Below are 23,391 nucleotides of genomic sequence, written 5' to 3' on the forward strand. Positions count from 1 at the left end.
GCTGCTGGTTGCGGCAGATGGAGAGAGATACATAGAAGTAAGGTTGTTACTGGTTATGTCGATGGATGCCGCCACCAGCAGGCATAATGGCGGCGAGAAGATCGATGATGGTCTGAGGAGAGAGCCGAAACTGGTTGATAACGAATAAAAATCTCAAAACGCGATCGAGACTGATCTTTGTTAGATTTTTAGCATTTTATACCCATCACTGCTTGCTCCAATTACAGAATGCTTTCTATTTTTTTATTTTTATCTGATCACAATCTTAGAAATAATGTTCTCAAATATGTTGCGCAAGTCTTTTTGAGTAGCAGGAGGGTGAATGATTTCAAACCTTTCTTTACAATATGTTAAATGCTCTTGAGGTATTCACAATATTCTCTTGGATTTTCTCCTTCCATATTCAACAATCGATAACGAAAGTTTAGAAGTTATTTCCCCTTCTGAAGGTGGCAAGGGTAAAATACAGGGACAGAAAGGCTGTTTACTAATTGTACGGAAATCAGATGACAGTTATAAGAGTTGAGAGGCATGAAATGGAAGCAGTGTTTGGGAAGGGAGTGAGACAGGGTTGTAGCCAATCCCTGACGTTATTCAATCTGAATACTGAGCAAGCAGTAAAAGAAACGAAAGAAAAAAAAAGAGTAGGTATTAAAATCCATGGAAAAGAAATAAAAACTATGAGGTTCGCCGATGACACTGTAATTCTGTCAGAAAAAGCAAAGGACCTGGAAGAGCAGTTGAATGGAATGGAAAGTTTCTTGAAACGAGAATGTAAGACGAACCTCAACAAAAGCAAAAGGCGGATAATGGAATGTAGTCGGAATAAATCGGGTAATGTTGGGGGTATTAGATTAGGAAATGAGACACTTAAAGCTTGTTGGGGAGCAAAATAACTGATGATGGTCGAAGTAGAAAGGATATAAAATGTAAACTGGCAATGGCAAGGAAAGCGTTTCTGAAGAAAACAAATTTGTTAACATCGAGCGTATATTTAAGAGTCAGCAAGTCGTTTCTGAAAGTATTTGTATGGAATGCAGCCATGTATGGAAGTGAAACGTGGACGATAAATAGTTTAGACAAGCTTTCGAAATGGTGTGTTACAGAAGAATGCTGAAGATTAGATGGTAGGTATTGAACAGAATTGGGGAGAAGTGAAATTTGTGGCACAACTTGACTAGAAGAAGGGATAGGTTGGTAGGACATGTTCTGAGGCATCAGGGGATCACCAATTTAGTATTGGAGTGCAGCGTGGAGGATAAAAATCGTAGAGGGAGACCAAGAAATGAATACACTAAGCAGATTCAGAAGATTGTAGGTTGCATTAGGTACTGGGAGATAAAGAAGCTTGCACAGGATAGAGTAGCATGGGGAGCTGCATCAAACCAGTCTCTGGACTGAAGACCACAACCACAAACATTTCCCCTTAGTGAAAGTGATGCCATTAGAGATTACGCTGAGACTAAGTACCATCTGTTAGTCCCAGAGCACTCATCAGCCACGTGAGAAACTAGGTATACCTCCACGTCCGGCTTCATGTACCTTGTAAGGTTGGCTTACAGCTGTCTCCTTATTCCCATGAGAGTACTCAGGTGGGTTTCTATTGTCCTCCGTCCTCAGATGTTAGCTAGACTGAAGCGAGGTTTGGTAACTACTCCGCGAGTGACAGTGAAGCCGGCTGTTGACTTGTTTGCTTACTGACTTACCCTACATCGTGTGACTCCAGCGGTTGGCGATCACCTTTGGCGGACAACAGGTCGTTGAGCACGTCTTCAGGCCGGCGCATCTCCACGAGTTCCTCGTAGAAGCACCTGCGGGGTTCTCCGGCCACGTCCGTGCACACCACACCGCTGCGCCGCTTCCTGAACACAAAGGCGTTTACATCCGCCACAGTGAGGCGCAAAACTGCCACTAACAGCACGATTTCTGAACAGAAAATGTTGCTAAGCTATTGGCGTGAGTCTTTTCAGTTTGCGGTTGTCGAGTCGGAAGTCGCCGTGTGGCTGCGCGATACATGATGCGACGGCGATTTCCGACTCAAAAGCAGGAAAATTCAGAAATTCAGTATCAATTATCATTGTTTCAAGTAGATTGTACATACATTTGCTCCAAGTAGATCATACATACATTTGATATTTCTACGAGGGTAGTCAAAAAGTAATGCCTCCTATTTTTTTTTCTACGTTTAATTGTCAGGTAATTTAAATGCAATTACATAGGTTGAAAACCACAACATTGAGGATCATTTTGTCATTTTTCAATGTAATCTCCGCCCATCTCTACAGTTTTGGTCCATCTTTGAACAAGGGCATGTATCCCAGCACGGTAAAAATCACAGCTCTGCTTCCTAAGCCATTGACGCACGGATGTTTTGACAGCCTCCTCATCTTCAAAATGAATCCCACGATGAGCTTCTTTTAGTGGCCCGAACAGATGGAAGTCTGATGGTGCCAGGTCAGGGCTGTATGGGGGATGAGGCAAAACTTCCCATCCAATTTTGACAATCTCGTCAGAGGTGTGACGACTGGTGTGTGGTCTTGCATTGTCATGCAAAAGAAGAACATCTGCCATTGATTTTGTTGGGCGAACTCGCTGAAGACGTGCTTTAAGTTTTTTGAGGGTTGTGACGTATTGAACAGAATTTATTGTGCATCCCTGCTCCAAAAAATCAACCAGAATCACACCCTCTGTATCCCAGAAAACTGTTGCCATAACTTTCCCTGCCGATCGCACAGTTTTGAATTTTTTCTTCCTCGGCGAGCTTGTGTGACGCCACTCCATTGACTGCCTCTTTGATTCGGGTTCAAAAAAATGCACCCATGTTTCGTCCCCGGTCACAATTTTTTTCAGAAACTCATCTCCCTCCAAACGGAAGCGCTGCAAGTGTTGGGAGGCTATTGTTTTCCTTGCCTCTTTATTCTGATCGGTTAACATTCTTGGAACCCACCGTGCACAAACTTTTGAGTACCCCAATTGTTTAATAATCGTGATCACACTGCCTTTACTAAGAGAAATAATGCGACACACTTCATCTGCAGTCACCCGACGGTCACCACGAATGATGTCATCAACTTGCTGAATGTTGTGTGGAGTCACTGCACTCACCGGCCTGCCGCTCCGCTTTTCGTCAGTCAACGGTGTTTGCCCTTCAGCTTACTTACAACGACGAACCCATCGTCTAACAGTGCTGACATCCACTGTCACAACACCATACACCTTCTTCAGTCTTTCATGAATGCGTATGGGCGTTTCACCTTCTGCATTCAAGAATTCAATCACACAACGCTGTCTCAAACGAACATCGGTGTCGGCCATCTTACAAACTTCTGCTGTGCTGCCACCTGTTGACACAGAAAGTTACTACTGCAGTGGATTGCAGAAGAAGGTTTGAGGAATGGCGCCAAATTCAAATTTTTTACTTAACTTAATTTTTTTTAAGTAGAAAAAAATGGGAGGCATTACTTTTTGACCGACCCTCTTAAATATGCCGAATCAAATTACTCTGAAAAGCCAAATAAACTGGTACACCATCCTAACATCGTGTAGGAGCCCCCACGAGCACACAGAAGTTCCGCAACGCGACGTGGCATGGACTCGAGTAAAGTATGACGTAGTGCTGGACGGAATTGAAATCGTGAATCCTGCAGTGCTATCCATAAATCCGTAAGAGTACGAGCGTTTGGAGATCTCTTCTGGACAGCACGTTGCAAGGCATCCTAAAGATGCTTAATAAAGTTCGTGTCTGGGGAGTTTGGTGGCCAACATACGTGTTTAAACTCAGAAAAGTGTTCCTGGAGACACTTTATAGCAATTCTGGACGTGTGGGGTGTCGCATTGTCATTCTGTAATTGCCCAAGTCCGTCGGAATGCACAATCGACATTAATGGATGCAGGTGATCAGACAGGATGCTTAGTCGTGTCACCTGTCAGAGTCGTATCTAGACGGATGAGGGGTCTCATATCACTCCAACTGCACACGCCCCACACCACTACAGAGCCTCCACCAGCTTGAACAGTCCCCTGCTGACATGCAGGGTCCATGGATTCATGAGGTTGTCTCCATAACGGTACACATCCATCCGTTCGATACAAACCAGACTCGTCCCACCAGACAACATGTTTCCAGTCGTCAACAGTCCAATGTCGGTACTGAAGGGTCCCGGGCGACAAGTAAAGCTTTCTGTCATTCAGTTCATCAGTTGGCCTTCAGCTCCGAAAGCACATATCGATGATGTTCCGTTGAATGGTTCGCACTCTGACACTTGTTGACGGCACAACACTGAAATCTGCAGCAATTTGCGAAGGACTGCACTTCTGTCACGTTGAAAGATCCTCTTCAGTCATCGTTGGTGCCGTTCTTGCAGGATCTACTTCATTACTACCTCGGAGGTGCTGTGTCCCATCGCTCGTACGCCGACTATAAAACCACGTTCGAACTCCTTAAATCATGATATCCTGCCATTGTAGCAGCAGTAACAGATCTAATAAATGCATCAGACACTTGTCTTATATAGGCGTTGCCGGCCGCAGTTACCTGTTCACATATCTCTGTATCTGAATACTCATGTCTGTACCAGTTTCTATGGCGCTTCAGTGTAAATAAACGTCGCCTTAAGTGTGAAACATTTTTCATACAGCGCAACTGCATACGACATGATGCAGAGAACATGCTGCGCGTAATGTGTGAAAGTTGTCATCTCAAGCCATCTGAAACCATCTCAAGATGGGCATATAAGGTTGATTCAAAAGTCTGCACACAAATGGAAGGAGCTGTTAGAGGAGTCGAAATACAACTGTAGAATAGCGACTTATGGTCCTGGAAATATTCCTGATCAGTGAAAGTGAGTGAGCGAATGTGAGATGCAAGGTCTTCATCGAACAAGTCCTTCGCAACTTTTCTTCAGTTTATAGCGAAATGCTTTCGGCTGTTAGGCAGACGACTTCAGAAATTGCACACAGCGAACTGTGAAAGGCCTTGTTCGCAAACTAGTTTCATTAATTTACGTTTCCTTTCATAATTACTCTAGTTTTCTAAATTTTGACAGCTAACATCCTACATGAAGTATGAGTATTTTCTTGTTGTTGTTGTTGTTGTTGTTGTTGTTGTTGTCTTCAGTATTGAGACTGGTTTGATGCAGCTCTCCATGCTACTCCATCCTGTGCAATCTGCTTCATCTCCCAGTACCTACTGCAACCTACATCCTTCTGAATCTGCTTAGTGTATTCATCTCTTGGTCTCCCTCTACGATTTTTACCCTCTACGCTGCCCTCCAATGCTAAATTTGTGATCCCTTGATGCCTCAAAACATGTCCTACCAACCGATCCCTTCTTCTAGTCAAGTTGTGCCACAAACTTCTCTTCTCCCCAATCCTATTCAGTACCTCCTCATTACTTACGTGATCTACCCATCTTTTCCTATTTTCTTATAGCTATTTATTTTTAATCTGCGGATTACATAATTCGTTCTTTTATAGTTTTACGCCGGCATGGTTCCTCCATGGCTTTCAAAATCATGTAGTACGTAATCGATATATTCTTTGCATGCTTTCCTTCTGATTATGTTCTTTGAGAGCCAACTGTTGCCTTTATTTTATGAAAGAAAACGTTGCCCTTAGTAGGCTGTATAGCTATCCTCTATTTGTTGCGTGATTCGCTAGTTTCGACTCATAAGTCATTTTCCAGCACCTACAATAAATATATGTACACTGTGGAATATCATTAACGATAATTGTCATTGTGCTTACACTGCATAGAGGGAATCTTACTTGCTTATCCATGCATCTCCGAAGGAATTTTGTGTTGCAGCTCTGAACAACACAGTCACTCTAACGTCGTATTTATCCAACGAAACCGGGTAAACGACTTTCAATCAAAGGTGGAGAAATTGGCCGTGGCAGGGCAAGCACTGAGTGAGACCGACCACGTAATAAAATTCGCCGACACGGAAGTTCTGGCTGTAGAGAAGCACTATCACACGCGCTTGTTCAGAGAAGCTGTAGAAATAAAAAACACGGGAACAGTTTGAACAAGAAAGAGGAAAGCCTTAAGGTAAACGGATCCTGGCTTCCTGCACTGCAGCGAACGACCGTCGCAGGTAGCAAGAGGAGATCCGCACCGGAAATGGCCGCGGAGAAGCCCTCAGACGTTGGTGCGCCAGGCACATATAGTCTGCGGCCGCGAGCTCGGCTCCAGTTCACCACCGGCAATGGAGGGTGAAGCTTTGACAATGCCAGCCACTCGTGCTGGCGAAATGTCAGTAAAATCATTAGATGAACGTCGGTCGAAGAACCCGAGACAGAAGCTAATAGGCAGTTTGTCAACAAGTTGCCACGAAAGCCTCAACAGTTTTGAATGATAAGACTGCCTCTTTTGGGTGTAAATACAATTACAATTTCAGTTAATGACATTCCACAGCGTATACATGTTAATGAAATACTCATTCATGTTCATTCAGTTTTACAGGTCCTTTGAAATGTCTTAGAGTCAATTACACAACAAATTAAGGGTAACTATGCAGCCTGCTACGCGTAATGTTTTCTGTCACAAAATTCTTGGGGGCGTGGACCCACATATGAACAAAATATTATCTGCACGGTTGCTGATGCCATCTGTTGACGGCTATTGGTTTACTTACCACTGCGTTCCTGGATTTAGGGACAGTTTGGCAGCTAGCTCTACATATATAAGAGCTATATTTTCAGTAACTTATGTGTATGGCTTGTTTCTGTATTTAAGTATAACTACTGATGGAAGCTGTTGTCCACATTGCCTATATTTTCCTGAAGCATTTTTTTTATATATTGTATTACCTTGTTTCTGCCACAGCTATGTCTGATGATGATGTGTCAGAGCGTGTCAATAAATTAACTTGCGACGAAGACCCTTCACAGTTCATAGTGTGCCTTACAGGCATGTAGCGCTTAACGTGGGTCGTCTCATGTAGATGCAACTGGGTGTTGGATCGGGCGGTAAGATCCAGCAGCACTTTCAACTCGCCCCCCTAGTGTGAAGCTTTCTTTTTAGTATTAAAAGCCTCCTGTGCGCGACAAAAAATCCCAAGGAAGATACACTTTTCGTGAGGACCCTTGCAGCATCCGATGAGGACCATGCGATTCCTAATGTGCCCTGTAGAGAGCACCAGAACTTTCGACGAAGATGTCATTCGAATATTGAATGTGGTGTTCGCCGTTTTGAACACCTTCTGAATAATGTTCTTCACTATGGGATTCGTACCAGGTAGGACTGGTAGAAGAAATAGAGAACATCCAACGAACAGCGGTAGGATTCGTCACGGGATCGTTTAGTCGCCGCGGCGGCGTTACCGAGATGCCCAGCATACTCCATTGGCAGGCATTACAAGAGAGGGTTGTGCGTTAGGGAGAGGTTTGCTATTGAAATTTCGAGAGAGCGCATTCCAGGAAGAGTCAGACAACATATTATTTCCTCCCACATACATCTCGCGTAATGACTACAAAGAGAAAATCCGAAACATTAGAGCCAGTACAGAGGCTTACTGACAATCATTCTTCCCACGCGCCATTCCTGAATGGAACAGCGTAGGAGGGGAATCAGTTAGTAGTACCAGATGTACCTTCAGCTAGACACCGTTAGGTGGCTTGAGAAGTATGATGTAGGTGCACAACATAGTTGATCGAACAGTACATGAACCTTCCTGAAAAAAAGGGAACTGGTCATTCGTTGTTGTTGTTGTTGTTCCTCTAATTCTAAAACTTTCGCATGATGATGATTGCTTCCAAGACTAAAATCAGAATTTCCACTCGTCTATCACCTCCATATATTTTTTTGCAATCCTTTTGAGTCAACCTGTATGCCTGAAACCTTTTATGCTTCGAATAAAGAAGTAAACGATTATAAAATAGAGACTACTCGCTTCTAATTTTGTCACCACCATAACGGAAGATACTGAAGAATACAAGATTTAAAAAATTGTTTTACACGTTACTCACCCACGGGTGCCATAGTCTCGATGCCGGAGGCCGTCTATGGTGAGACGCCGTATGAAGACCGGTTCCAGGATACTGCTGGAACAGTACAACAATGGACACTATCAAAAATGAGCTGAGTGTGAGACTGCAGTGCTACCCGGTTGATGACCTGAAGAAAGAAATTGCGAGTAACATGTAATGTCTAACTTTTCTATGTCTATCCTTTTAGCAGGACGTCTCTGGAACGACGGCCGTTTACTATCGTGACAAAAAATAAATACACCTAAAGCCGTCCTTATGGTTTTATTCTATTGTGTCGCTACTAGTTTCAAAGCTTCATTGCGTCATCTTCAGGCTGTTTTGATGCTGTACATGTTGCATAACATATCAGTTGCCAGCATTACTGGATTCACAGATAATGTGTCAGCACTCCACCATCAACTGCCAACTGCCAATATCCGAGTCTCTAAGTAGTAAGATATTTCACAGTCAAACCCCAATCAGACATTCACATGCACTGAGTTACTGTCGGCATGTCTGTTGCTAATATTACGACCCGCTCAGCCAACACCTGCCCCTTCCAACTCTTGGAGAAAAGAAACTTACAGCTATAAAATACATCACGCAAAAACAGCATATTTGTGTAAAGAAAAGATCCAAAGCGCTGTGCTGTGCACTGTCTAAGCTTCACGTCGCTGTCCACGAAAATATTGTGGCAATGATCTCTACTATCTATGATATGTTTCAAGAACTTTGTTGTTCTTTCAACATATCATATGTAGTAGAGCTCATTGCATGGTTTCCAGCACATTCTAGGAGATCGTACACTCGAACCCCAAGCAACGCCAAATCCAAAAGCAGGGTCGGTCCTCAGTGAAATTCAACACTTAGCCCTGAAAGCAAGTTTATTACGGACAGCAAGTTACAAACAGAACAGAACTGCCTCCTGGACGGGATTGCTATTTACACAAACATCTCTACTATCTATAATATGTTGAAAGAGCTTTGTTGTTCTTTCAACATAACATATGTAGTAGAGCTCATTGCATAGTTTCCAGCACGTTCTAGAAGATCGTACACTCGAACCACAGTCAACTCCAAATCCGAAAGCAGGGTCGGTCGTCAGTGACATACAACACTTAGCCCTGAAAGCAAGTTTATTACGGACAGCAAGTTACAAATAGAACAGAACTGCCTCCTGGACGGGATTGCTATTTACACAAACACCGAATGTTCCTGAATATTCAGACATTACCAAAATAAGAAATTTCGAGGACGTTCTAAAAATGATAGATACTACAAAGTAATATTTTCTGGTGCTCGGGTTTGAACTACCGACGCGCAGTAATCCAGCCACCGACGCTGTCCGTTGATCCAGATCGCACGCAGCGCTCATGAGGCAGTTGCTTCATCTCCTGGAGAAACAGCGAACAGCTGTTTCAGTAGCATTCGAGCCGACTACAGCATCTTAGGTGTAGCGCTTGTCAATAGTCCTCCATATGGCATAGCTGGCGGAGTGTGGCGTTCGGGTCGTGTTACTACATCCTCTTCACTGTGATGAATCTTTGAGATCATCGAGTGGGCTTATATTTTCTTCAAATGAGAAACCTGAATCGTCTAACTGAACCTAAGAACTGTAGTTGGGTTTCAAACGAAGGGGTCTTTGGCGTTTTGTCTTCTTAATGAAGGGTCGTAATTCTCGATCTCTTATGTGAGGTGAGACAAACGATGATGAATACGGTACGGTACAAAGTAGCATATTAGTAACTTCTCCGGCACGTCCATATTCCGCACAGGCATAAATATCTGTGCCATATCTCCCGGACTGTGTATCGCTAGCATGTGCTTGGCGTTACCGCATTCTCGGTTCAACTCCTGGCGCCCGTAGACTATATACGAGTCGACTTTCTTGCTTATTCGTTCCTGGTGATCAGGCTTTTTCAAGTATTCATCCTGAGTACCGTCAGTTGAAACGGTAACAGTGTACCCATTGTCGTTTCGGTCTCGAACTGTGGAGCGGAAAGAGCGGTGTGAAGCCTATAGTGTCCTGCTTCGCTACATTAGATGCGAATGTCACGATGAGCAAGGAGTTAATGGAACAATTTTGTTTCCAAACAAGACACACAGAGCATAACGTCAACATTTTCATTGTTGTACAGATATTTTCAGCGTAATACAGACAAAAACGTAAGAAACGAAACGAAATACAACTACTCTCTAACTTGCCACCAGAGATCACTGGCCCCATACAGCAAAATAGACAATATTCTCGTACAACTTCTAAAATTTTGTCGGCGGATGGTTTCGGGTTCACTCGATATATAAAAATTACTATTGGAAAAACAAAGAAAAAAACGAAAGCGTTACATCTCTATTGCTTATGGCTTGTATGTTCTTTCTTTAGGAGTAACTCTGTGTTATAAGGCGTTTTCATTTTTCCAGTTCTGACCGAGCAGTGCTTACCATCAAAGTCCTACGTGGGACCATTTGCCGTCCCCAATCACCGAAATGGATACCGATTGCCTACATTAACGATCTAAAGATCTCCCCAGCGCCACATGTTCGACTCGTGACGTCCACAGTCTTTACCTCTTTCTCCTCCTCCTGCTATCAAACTAATGACGCGTCGGCCAGTAAATGTCGCTTCGCCCTGTTCATTCCAGTAGTGGTATTTCCTCCCTCACAATTTCCCCCTCGCGTGTACAATTTAGTATTTAATCATATCGTTTTTTACTCTCCGTCTCATTTTAAGATAGAATTACAGCATTAAATTTAGAACGTTCTCTGTTTGTTTGAGCGTGGTTTTCCCATAGCTCATGTTCTATTTATGTACTATTCTACACTTTGTGCGTGCTCTTTTAGAAACTTTGTCCTTAATAGCTGGTAAATATTGAATACATTCAGGCCTCAGGGGGGAATTCCGTATTTTATTTTCAAAAGTGTCTCTCTGTTTTGACTCATAAACTGCTTGATAGGCGTTTCATTATTTCACTACCTCATTTATAATAGAAAACCTTCACGTCTCCCACCTCGTGGCTCTTTTTTCTCAATTTTTCTACCGTTTCCCGTTGCTTGTGACTCAGTTCTGTTTTCGCTTAAGCCCTTGCCCTCGACAGGCAGTGCGTAACATATTTCAAAGCAATCTATTAGCTCTATTTCCTCCTATGAGCAGCGCAATATGTATCTGAGAGACATATTGTTACAAAAATTCGCGAGATTTCAATGTAGAGCGGATATCTGATCAACAATTGGTATTCAGTGCAAGAGCTACCAGAATCAAGAGCGAACCGTGATGTATTCTTCGATACAATGGTCTTTTAACCTGACAAGTTTCCAATAGACACTGACAAAGTGATGAGCCCGGAAGTCACCGTCGGATGTCGCTCCAACTCCGTAAACGTACACACCATCAGTACATATGTAAATGTTTACAGTTGCAGTTTCTGTGAAAGGTGGAACGGCAACCCGAATGTATTAGTGTTATTACCATTCCTGGTACGGTATTTTTAAACCAGTTACGACATCAGATGTGTGATCACACTGGAGGACATGGAGATGCTCCATAATCAGGTGAGACAGCATTACCAGCACCTGACAGTTTGAAAGAAGTCACGTTGTGGGTCTCCATTTGGCCAGCTGGTTGAACCGTACAGTATGCAAACTTGTGGGGAATTCGGGTGTGACAGTGATCCAACGATGGACTGCATAGGAACGCACCAAGCTCATCGTAACCCCTTCAAATCTGCGCTTGTTATTCGAGAAGAAGTAATGGACTACCAACAACCTTCTGTGTCATCCCGCGCCATTGGTCGGAGACTATCAGCAGCCAAACTAGGGAATTACCATCTCATGCGTAGGCTGTCATTAACGCAACACAAACGGCTGCGTTTGGAGAGCTGACGTGAACGGTGCAGGTGAATGGTGTCGCATTGTGTTGAGCGGTGAATTGCATTTCTGCACTAACCCAGTGACCATTGATAGCGAGTAAAGCAGCGACGTGGAGGGAGGTCCCTGTCTTCCAGTGTTTCGGAGAGACAGAGCGGTTATGTTGGGGAGCCACCGGTTATGACTTTAAGCCAAGGCTGGTAGTGACTTAGGAGAACTCTGACGGTGCAACGGTAAGTCACAGACATCCTATGTACTCGTGTGTTACCTCTCATGCGACAGTATCGTGGTGCCATTTTTCAACATGGCAATGCTCGTCCACAGACGGGACGTGTACCTGTGAACTGCCTGTGTGTTCATGAAGTAATGTCATGGTCATCAAGATCTCCAGATCCGCCCCCTTTAGATGTGTGGGACCAGACTGGAAGTCAACCCTACTTCAGAGCCAGTATCCAGGATATCAACGAAATGTTACAATAGTTGCGGTGCCTCAGGAGAGGATACAGCGGACATATGATACCCTTCGCAAACGAATCAGCGCACGCTTCAAGGCCAGATGTGTGCAACGTCATCCTGATAAGTGCGCTCATATTGCCAAGTTCTATGTAAATTTGATTCTATTTTGTAATCACTAACATCACATAACCTCTCCACCCGTGAAGTTTCCACCTCCCATTCTGGGTGCGTCAGTTTCTTGTCAAACATTGTACATTACTCATTAGACTATAGTTTTCTTTCTAATTTAGTCTAGTTTGTTTATCAGCATTTTGACATCCACAGCTAAATATAGGCCTTCAACTGTCAGTAATGCACTCACTTGCCATCATCAGGTCGTCGCACGGTATGGTCCTTTTCTTATTTTTGAAAACTAGCAAAGCACTTCTGCGCATCTACCGTCCATCCACTCAGGTACATAGCCAGTCCACATCATCATTTCAGTCGTAATTACGTCCTCCACCCGCAGCGTGCTCCCTGATTCATTTGTTTGTTTCCCTCCCACTTTTAACAATTCCCCCACATGCACCTCTCCTTTCGTCGTTGAGAAACCTTCAGATTTTTAGTGATTTTCGTATTGATGGTGCTGTCCTATTGTCATATGTCAAAACTGGTAAAATGGTTTCAATTTTCCTTTCCACGCATCGGAAATTTAGTTCACAACTGCACACCACGTTATTCTTTCTCTTACGTTTCTTTCTTTAGTGTTATGTTCATCCAGTTACTATTGTTACAACTTGAAATTATACAATTTCTCGGCTAGTGCTGTGTGCAGATTCTTAATTTGAACAAATTCCTGTTTCGTTCGTTGGCTATACTTTCTTTCAGTCGCATTATAATTCATTTTCACATCTATCTAATTTTCTGATGTTTTTACGAATCTACATCTACAATTATACTCCGCAAGCCACCTAACGGTGTGTGGCGGAGGGCACTTTACGTGCCACTGTCATTACCTCCCTTTCCTGTCCCACTCGCGTATGGTTCGCGGGAAGAACGACTGCCGAAAAGCCTCCGTGCGCGCTCGAATCGCTCTAATTTTACATTCGTGATCTCCTCGGGAGGTATAAGTAGGGGGAAGCAATACATTCGATACGCACCCTCCCGAAATCTGGAGAGCAAGCTACACCCCGATGCAGAGCGCCTCTCTTCCAGAGCCTGTCACTTGAGTTTGCTAAACATCTCCGTAACGCTATCACGCTTACCAAATAACCCTGTGACGAAACGCCCCGCTCTTCTTTGGATGTTCTCTATCTCCTCTGTCAACCCGACCTGATGAGCAATACTCACGTATTGGTCGAACGAGTGTTCTGTAAGCCACCTCCTTTGTTGATGGACTACATTTTCTAAGGACTCTCCCAATGAATCTCAACCAGGCACGCGTCTTACCAACAATTAATTTTATATTATCATTCCACTTCTAATCGTTCCGTACGCATACTCCCAGACATTCTACAGAAGTAACTGCTACCAGTGTTTGTTCCGCTATCAAATAATCATGCAATAAAGGATCCTTCTTTCTATGTATTCGCAACACATTTCATTTGTCTATGTTAAGGGTCAGTTGCCAGTGTGATATTCAGGTTAGCTGCAGCAGGGCGAACAATAATGTCATCAGCGAAACGAAGATGGTTCAGGAATGTTTTATTTTCCGTTCGCTTTCTCCGTTTTCCCCGTTTAAGGATCTCAAAACTTCCTCTTCTTGCATTGATATTTAAATATCAAACTCTTACTTCTTTCGTACAGCACAACCAGAAGTATGTACACGATCTACAAATGTTTAACAGAACTGCATTCGAGTTACCTGCATAGTAAAAAAGTGACTTTCTGTCACTTTCGTGCAACAGTAACGGATTATCAAAAATTAAATCAGGTGATGCCAAGAAAATTAGCTTAGCAAATGAGATACTATAAGCAGTGGCCACACGGATGAATAATTCGTAAGTAGCAGACGAATTTGGACCAAAAATAAGTGATGATAGCCTAACTAAAGAAAATATAAAATGCAGCAGGCTATAACAGAAAATACGTTTCTGAAAAAAAAGGAATATCTTAACATCGAATGTTGTTGTTGTTGTGGTCTTCAGTCCTGAGACTGGTTTGATGCAGCTCTCCATGCTACTCTATCCTGTGCAAGCTTCTTCATCTCCCAGTACCTACTGCAACCTACATCCTTTTGAATCTGCTTAGTGTACTCATCTCTCGGTCTCCCTCTACGATTTTTACCCTCCACACTGCCCTCCAATGCTAAATTTGTGATCCCTTGATGCCTCAAAACATGTCCTACCAACCGATCCCTTCTTCTAGTCAAGTTGTGCCACAAACTTCTCTTCTCCCCAATCCTATTCAATACCTCCTCATTAGTTACGTGATCTATCCACCTTATCTTCAGTATTCTTCTGTAGCACCACATTTCGAAAGCTTCTATTCTCTTCTTGTCCAAATTAGTTATCGTCCATGTTTCACTTCCATACATGGCTACACTCCAAACAACTATTTTCAGAAATGACTTCCTGACACTTAAATCTATATTCGACGTTAACAAATTTCTCTTCTTCAGAAACGCTTTCCTTGCCATTGCCAGTCTATATTTTATATCCTCTCTACTTCGACCATCATCAGTTATTTTACTTCCTAAATTCCAAAACTCCTTTACTACTTTAAGTGTCTCATTTCCTAATCTAATTCCCTCAGCATCACCCGATTTAATTGGACTACATTCCATTATCCTCGTTTTGCTTTTGTTGATGTTCATCTTATATCCTCCTTTCAAGACACTGTCCATTCCGTTCAACTGCTCTTCCAAGTCCTTTGCCGTCTCTGACAGAATTACAATGTCATCGGCGAACCTCAAAGTTTTTACTTCGTCTCGATGAATTTTAATACCTACTCCAAATTTTTCTTTTGTTTCCTTTACTGCTTGCTCAATATACAGATTGAATAACATCGGGGAGAGGCTACAACCCTGTCTCACTCCTTTCCCAACCACTGCTTCCCTTTCATGCCCCTCGACTCTTATGACTGCCATCTGGTTTTTGTACAAATTGTAAATAGCCTTTCGCTCCCTGTATTTTACCCCTGCCACCTTTAGAATTTGAAAAAGAGTATTCCAGTCAACATTGTCAAAAGCTTTCTCTAAGTCTACAAATGCTAGAAACGTAGGTTTGCCTTTTCTTAATCTTTCTTCTAAGATAAGTCGTAAGGTCAGTATTGCCTCACGTGTTCCAACATTTCGACGGAATCCAAACTGATCCTCCCCGAGGTCCGCATCTACCAGTTTTTCCATTCGTCTGTAAAGAATTCGCGTTAGTATTTTGCAGCTGTGACTTATTAAACTGATAGTTCCTCACAAGCGACTTCTAATCAAGCTGCGGAGCTATGGGGTATCGTCTCAGTTGTGCGACTGGATTCGTGATTTCCTGTCAGGAAGGTCGCAGTTCGTAGTAATAGACGGCAAATCATCGAGTAAAACTGAAGTGATATCAGGTGTTCCCCAGGGAAGCGTCCTGGGACCTCTACTGTTCCTGATCTATATAAATGACCTGGGTGACAATCTGAGCAGTTCTCTTAGACTGTTCGCAGATGATGCTGTAATTTACCGTCTAGTAAGGTCATCCGAAGACCAGTATCAGCTGCAAAGCGATTTAGAAAAGATTGCTGCATGGTGTGTCAGGTGGCAGTTGACGCTAAATAACGAAAAGTGTGAGATGATCCACATGAGTTCCAAAAGAAATCCGTTGGAATTCGATTACTCGATAAATAGTACAATTCTCAAAGCTGTCAATTCAACTAAGTACCTGGGTGTTAAAATTACGAACAACTTCAGTTGGAAGGACCACATAGATAATATTGTCGGGAAGGCGAGCCAAAGGTTGCGTTTCATTGGCAGGACACTTAGAAGATGCAACAAGTCCACTAAAGAGACAGCTTACACTACACTCGTTCGTCCTCTGTTAGAATATTGCTGCGCGGTGTGGGATCCTTACCAGGTGGGATTGACGGAGGACATCGAAAGGGTGCAAAAAAGGGCAGCTCGTTTTGTATTATCGCGTTATAGGGGAGAGAGTGTGGCAGATATGATACACGAGTTGGGATGGAAGTCATTACAGCATAGACGCTTTTCGTCGCGGCGAGACCTTTTTACGAAATTTCAGTCACCAACTTTCTCTTCCGAATGCGAAAATATTTTGTTGAGCCCAACCTACATAGGTAGGAATGATCATCAAAATAAAATAAGAGAAATCAGAGCTCGAACAGAAAGGTTTAGGTGTTCGTTTTTCCCGCTCGCTGTTCGGGAGTGGAATAGTAGAGAAATAGTATGATTGTGGTTCGATGAACCCTCTGCCAAGCACTTAAATGTGAATTGCAGAGTAGTCATGTAGATGTAGATGTAGATGTAGTTCGGTAATTTTCACATCTGTCAGCACATAAATTTAAATTTTAATATGTCCTTTATGAAAGTATTCGTTTGGAGTGTAGCCTTACATGGAAATGAAACGTAGGCGATAGATGGGTCAGGCAAGTACAGAACCCAAGGTTTTGAAATGTGATGCCATAGAAGAAATCTGAAGATTAGATGGATAGATAGAGTTAGTAATGAGGAGTTACTGAAGCGAGTCTAGGAGAAAAGAAATTTGTGGCAAAACGTAACTGAAACAAGGCGTATTTTGACAGGACACAGCTTGAGGAATCAAGGAATACTTTATTTTGTAATGGAGGGAGTGTCAGGGGTAAAATTACAGAGGGAAGGCAAGGCTTGGTTACAGTAAACAGATTTTACTGGTTGTAGTTCACAGAAATGGAAAGACTTGCACAGGATTGAGTAGCGTGAAGAGGTGCGTCAAATCAGTCTTCGGACTAAAGACCACAATAAAGATAGTGATTAAACATAAAAAAATTTAGTTGTCCACACAAATGAGAATTTAAACTGAAAGAAGCATATTTTGGAATTCCTAAAACAACTTAGTTCACTCACGTTTGCACTTAGAATCTCAGAAAATATTGGGGAGAGACAAATCAGTAAACTGACGTATTTTTCATATTTTCATTCGATAATGTCATATAGAATAAGGTTCTGGAGTAAATAATCTTTAGCAAATAAAGTCTTCATTTCTAACAAACGTACTATAATAATAATAAGTGGAGCTCACCCACGATCATCTTGTAGGCATCTGTTTATGAGTTAGACATTTTGACTAATGTTTCGCGGTATATTTATTCCCTCATGAAGTTTGTTGGAAATAATCCAGTTCAAAAGGAACAATAATGAACAGAATTACAGTACCAGAAGAGAAAATGACATTAGTTACTTCATATTAAGGTAAGATCCAGCACTAAAAAGGGTGCACAATGCTGCAACCAACATTTTTGATCACTTACTCAGTGATATAAGAAGTCTGACAGACAGCAAAAGAAAATTTTAAAACAAACCGAAAATTTTCTCCTTGACAACCACCTCTGTTTCGTGGAAGAATTCAGATGTTGAAACACACCCATCAACTTTCTCCTTCTTGTTATTGTACTGTTTAAAATTTGACGGATAGGAATTACTAACTATCAAAAACTATTCAGAAAAGTTGTAAACGGATAGCATGAAGCTGCCCTCTAATGAATTCTAGCTTGATACCAGTGATGTTGCAAATGGTAGTGGTTCTATGTCAGTGGAATTCACGCTGCAAGGCGTCTCGTTCGGATCTGTCCTTGAAGTAATCGATCTGTAACAGTTCGTTGTGTCACTGTGGAGCCAACCGCTGCAGATACAGTGCGATACGACTTAGCCATACGCCGAACACGACGATCGTCCCTCTCAATAGCGTCACGTGACCGTCCGCATCCCGGTCTTCTTGCGGCCGTTTATTTTCGTGACCACCGCAGCCAGCAATCATATACAGTGGTTACGTTCCTACATAGTCCTGCAACGTCGCAAAAGGATCGTCCAGCTTTTCGTAACCCTATTACATGACCTCGTTCAAACTCAGCGAGGTATTGATAATGGTTTCTTTGTCGCTTTAAACGCATTCTTGACCAACATCAACTCACCACGTCCAAACTCAAAGATAATGCTCACGACCGTTACAGATGGCGCTCTTACGGGACTGGAGAGAAATTTGAATAGACATCATCTTTCAGATGTTGAAACACACCCATCAACTTCCTCCTTCTTGGTATTACGATTCTTTTCCTTGTCAGTGTCAATATATGGGAGGGGGCTGTTTTTGCTAAAGAGCACTTTCCACTTATATGGCTCTATGTGACGTTTAATCTATGGTTTCTGCGAATGCGATATAGAGGATAAGGAGGAATGTGCGTAGGCTGGATATTAAAAAAGTATTCTTTTAATTTTGTAATCAGGTTTCCGCGACCAAATAGGTTGATTCAAATGGCTCTGAGCACTATGGGACTTATCTTCTGAGGTCATCAGTCCCCTAGAACTTAGAACTACACTCCTGGAAATTGAAGTAAGAACACCGTGAATTCATTGTCCCAGGAAGGGGAAACTTTATTGACGCACTCCTGGGGTCAGATACATCACATGATCACACTGACAGAACCACAGGCACATAGACACAGGCAATAGAGCATGCACAATGTCGGCACTAGTACAGTGTATATCCACCTTTCGCAGCAATGCAGGCTACTATTCTCCCATGGAGACGACCGTAGAGATGCTGGATGTAGTCCTGTGGAACGGCTTGCCATGCCATTTCCACCTGGCGCCTCAGTTGGACCAGCGTTCGTGCTGGACGTGCAGACCGCGTGAGACGACGCTTCATCCAGTCCCAAAAATGCTCAATGGGGGACAGATCCGGAGATCTTACTGGCCAGGGTAGCTGACTTACACCTTCTAGAGCACGTTGGGTGGCACGGGATACATGCGGACGTGCATTGTCCTGTTGGAACAGCAAGTTCCCTTGCCGGTCTAGGAATGGTAGAACGATGGGTTCGATGACGGTTTGGATGTACCGTGCACTATTCAGTGTCCCCTCGACGATCACCAGAGGTGTACGGCCAGTGTAGGAGATCGCTCCCCACACCATGATGCCGGGTGTTGGCCCTGTGTGCCTCGGTCGTATGCAGTCCTGATTGTGGCGCTCACCTGCACGGCGCCAAACACGCATACGACCATCATTGGCACCAAGGCAGAAGCGACTCTCGCCTGTCGCGACACCACTGGAGGCGGGCTGCACGATGTTGGGGCGTGAGCGGAAGACGGCCTAACGGTGTGCGGGACCGTAGCCCAGCTTCATGGAGACGGTTGCGAATGGTCCTCGCCGATACCCCAGGAGCAACAGTGTCCCTAATTTGCTGGGAAGTGGCGGTGCAGTCCCCTACGGCACTGCGTAGGATCCTACGGCCTTGGCGTGCATCCGTGCGTCGCTGCGGTCCAGTCCCAGGTCGACGGGCACGTGCCCCTTCCGCCGACCACTGGCGACAACATCGATGTACGCCCCACGTGTTGAGCAATTTGGCGGTACGTCCACCCGGCCTCCCGCATGCCCACTATACGCCCTCGCTCAAAGTCCGTCAACTGCACATACGGTTCACGTCCACGCTTTCGCAACATGCTACCAGTGTTAAAGACTGTGATGGAGCTCCGTATGCCACGGCAAACTGGCTGACACTGACGGCGGCGGTGCACAAATGCTGCGCAGCTAGCGCCATTCGACGGCCAACACCGCGGTTCCTTGTGTGTCCGCTGTGCCGTGCGTGTGGTCATTGCTTGTACAGCCCTCTCGCAGTGTCCGGAGCTAGTATGGTGGGTCTGACACACCGGTGTCAATGTGTTCTTTTTTCCATTTCCAGGAGTGTACTTAAATCTAACTAACCTAAGGACATCAGACACATCCATGCCCGAGGAAGGATTCGAACCTGCGACCGTAGCGGTCGCTCGGTACCAAATAGGTAACTTGCTAAATTGTTTGCCTGTTCAAATATTTCAACGCGTCTCTTTTCTCTTGTTCTAGATGTACTGGGCCCTTATCCAATGTAATATTACTCCTTACACACTCGCTGTCGTTTGTAAGTGCAATTCAGTAGGAATCGCGCATATTTCAGTAGCATTCAAGAAGTCTAGAACATTTCAGGTGGCGCAAATAAGGCATGATATTACAGTTTCATATGTCCGCTCCCGGTAGCTGAATGGTCAGCGCGACAGAATGTCAATCCTAAGGGCGAGGGTTCGATTCCCGGCTGGGCCGCAAATTTTCTCAGTTCGGGGACTGGGTGTTGTGTTGTCCTAATCATCATCATTTCATCCCCACCTACTCGCAAGTCGCCGAAGTGGCGTCAAATCGAAAGACTTGCACCTGGCGAACGGTCTACCCGACGGGAGGCCCTAGTCACACGACAGTTTCCTATGAATTAATGTTAGAACATAATTGTCTAATAGTTGCTTTTGCAAATGATCTAGTTCTACTGAGAAAACAAAAACGCGTGACAATACAACCGCACTAAAATTAATAGCTCACAAGTTTTCAGCATGACATCCATTAAACCACAATATATTTTTTCAAACCTGACGCCCTTAATCATTAACAGACAAGAGTTGGCCATAAGTTATAATATAGTCTAAAATAAAGACACCAAAGAGGCAATAGACATCGACGCAGGATGCAGAAGTTGGGCACGTCCAGCAGACATCACAAGAGTAACTGAGAGGGTAGAAAAGAAGCACTATTCTATTGAAGAGTATTCAAATGGAAGCAAACCAGAAAATGGACTTGGCTCAACAAATGCGGTATTTATCAGTAAGAAGCTTACTCATTGATAGCAGCACAAATTGGGCAAGCTTGCTAAAATAAAGAAGTAGAACAGTTTTCAGTTATGGGATCTGTTCGTCCTGTCCAGCTGCAACATCTACACTCCTGGAAATGGAAAAAAGAACACATTGACACCGGTGTGTCAGACCCACCATACTTGCTCCGGACACTGCGAGAGGGCTGTACAAGCAATGATCACACGCACGGCACAGCGGACACACCAGGAACCGCGGTGTTGGCCGTCGAATGGCGCTAGCTGCGCAGCATTTGTGCACCGCCGCCGTCAGTGTCAGCCAGTTTGCCGTGGCATACGGAGCTCCATCGCAGTCTTTAACACTGGTAGCATGCCGTGACAGCGTGGACGTGAACCGCATGTGCAGTTGACGGACTTTGAGCGAGGGCGTATAGTGGGCATGCGGGAGGCCGGGTGGACGTACCACCGAATTGCTCAACACGTGGGGCGTGAGGTCTCCACAGTACATCGATGTTGTCGCCAGTGGTCGGCGGAAGGTGCACGTGCCCGTCGACCTGAGACCGGACCGCAGCGACGCACGGATGCACGCCAAGACCGTAGGATCCTACGCAGTGCTGTAGGGGACCGCACCGGCACTTCCCAGCAAATTAGGGACACTGTTGCTCCTGGGGTATCGGCGAGGACCATTCGCAACCGTCTCCATGAAGCTGGGCTACGGTCCCGCACACCGTTAGGCCGTCTTCCGCTCACGCCCCAGCATCGTGCAGCCCGCCTCCAGTGGTGTCGCGACAGGCGTGAATTGAGGGACGAATGGAGACGTATCGTCTTCAGCGATGAGAGTCGCTTCGGCCTTGGTGCCAATGATGGTCGTATGCGTGTTTGGCGCCGTGCAGGTGAGCGCCACAATCAGGATTGCATACGACCGAGGCACACAGGGCCAACACCCGGCATCATGGTGTGGGGAGCGATCTCCTACACTGGCCGTACACCTCTGGTGATCGTCGAGGGGACACTGAATAGTGCACGGTACATCCAAACCGTCATCGAACCCATCGTGCTACCATTCCTAGACCGGCAAGGGAACTTGCTGTTCCAACAGGACAATGCACGTCCGCATGTATCCCGTGCCACCCAACGTGGTCTAGAAGGTGTAAGTCAACTACCCTGGCCAGCAAGATCTCCGGATCTGTCCCCCATTGAGCATGTTTGGGACTGGATGAAGCGTCGTCTCACGCGGTCTGCACGTCCAGCACGAACGCTGGTCCAACTGAGGCGCCAGGTGGAAATGGCATGGCAAGCCGTTCCACAGGACTACATCCAGCATCTCTACGATCGTCTCCATGGGAGAATAGCAGCCTGCATTGCTGCGAAAGGTGGATATACACTGTACTAGTGCCGACATTGTGCATGATCTGTTGCCTGTGTCTATGTGCCTGTGGTTCTGTCAGTGTGATCATGTGATGTATCTGACCCCAGGAATGTGTCAATAAAGTTTCCCCTTCCTGGGACAATGAATTCACGGTGTTCTTATTTCAATTTCCAGGAGTGTATTTCATGCAGTTCAAGGAATACGTAACGCGGGTTCCCTGCGCTATTCTGGGGCCTGCTATAGGCAACCCTTGCTCTGCGTATTACAGCGGAAACTGCGGGCCATTGATGCCCTTTAAAGTCTACGTATTTCAGAAGGTATGAGGCTTAGACAGTAAAAACAAGTCTCCCATCGCTAATGTACCTGTAGTTTTCATTTCCCTAGGAAAAGAAACACACATATGCCCTTTAAAACAACGTAACTTTTTATAGAAATTATGTTCATCTACATTTAGAGATTTTGCTTTTTTGGCCACTGTGTGAGCCCCTGAGACACTGACACAGGTGCTTGGCTGGCCAATTGCATTTTCCACATTCTGTTTCGTTTGGAAAATATGTGAGGTGGCAGAGTTAGGGGGGACACTCGTGTACCTTTGATGAGTGCACGACACAGAGCTTTATGCCTCGCCTGGGCCAGTCAACACCGACTCTGGACTGTTGATGACTGGAAACATGTTGCATCGTCGGACGAGTCTCGTTTCAAATTGTATTGAAGGGATGGACGTGTACGGGTTTGGGGACAACCTCATGAATCCATGGACCCTGTATGTCAGCAGGGGCCTGTTCAAACGTGTGGGGGCACTGTAATGGGGTGGGCTGCGTGCAGTTGGAGTGATTGGGACCCCTAATGGGTCTAGATACGACTCTGACAAGTAAGCACCCTTTCTGATCACCTGCATCAATTCATTTCCATTGTCCATTTCGACAGACGTGGGCAATTCCAGTAGGTCAATACAACACTGC

At 44.5% G+C, this 23,391-nt stretch overlaps 1 protein-coding gene across 1 annotated transcript in view; it reads right to left on the reverse strand.

Moving 5' to 3' along the window:
- Window positions 1-23,391, reverse strand: part of LOC126316172 (uncharacterized) — a 62,349-nt gene that overhangs the window by 14,347 nt on the left and 24,611 nt on the right. The window contains exons 3-4 of the mRNA XM_049992712.1: window positions 7,969-8,043; window positions 1,707-1,862 (exon numbers count right to left, since the gene is read on the reverse strand). Of these exons, the coding sequence (XP_049848669.1) occupies window positions 1,707-1,862; window positions 7,969-8,043 (231 nt within the window). The remainder of the gene's footprint in view (window positions 1-1,706; window positions 1,863-7,968; window positions 8,044-23,391) is intronic.

Source organism: Schistocerca gregaria, chromosome 1, assembly GCF_023897955.1.
Source record: "Schistocerca gregaria isolate iqSchGreg1 chromosome 1, iqSchGreg1.2, whole genome shotgun sequence".
NCBI classification, from domain to species: Eukaryota; Metazoa; Arthropoda; class Insecta; order Orthoptera; family Acrididae; genus Schistocerca; species Schistocerca gregaria.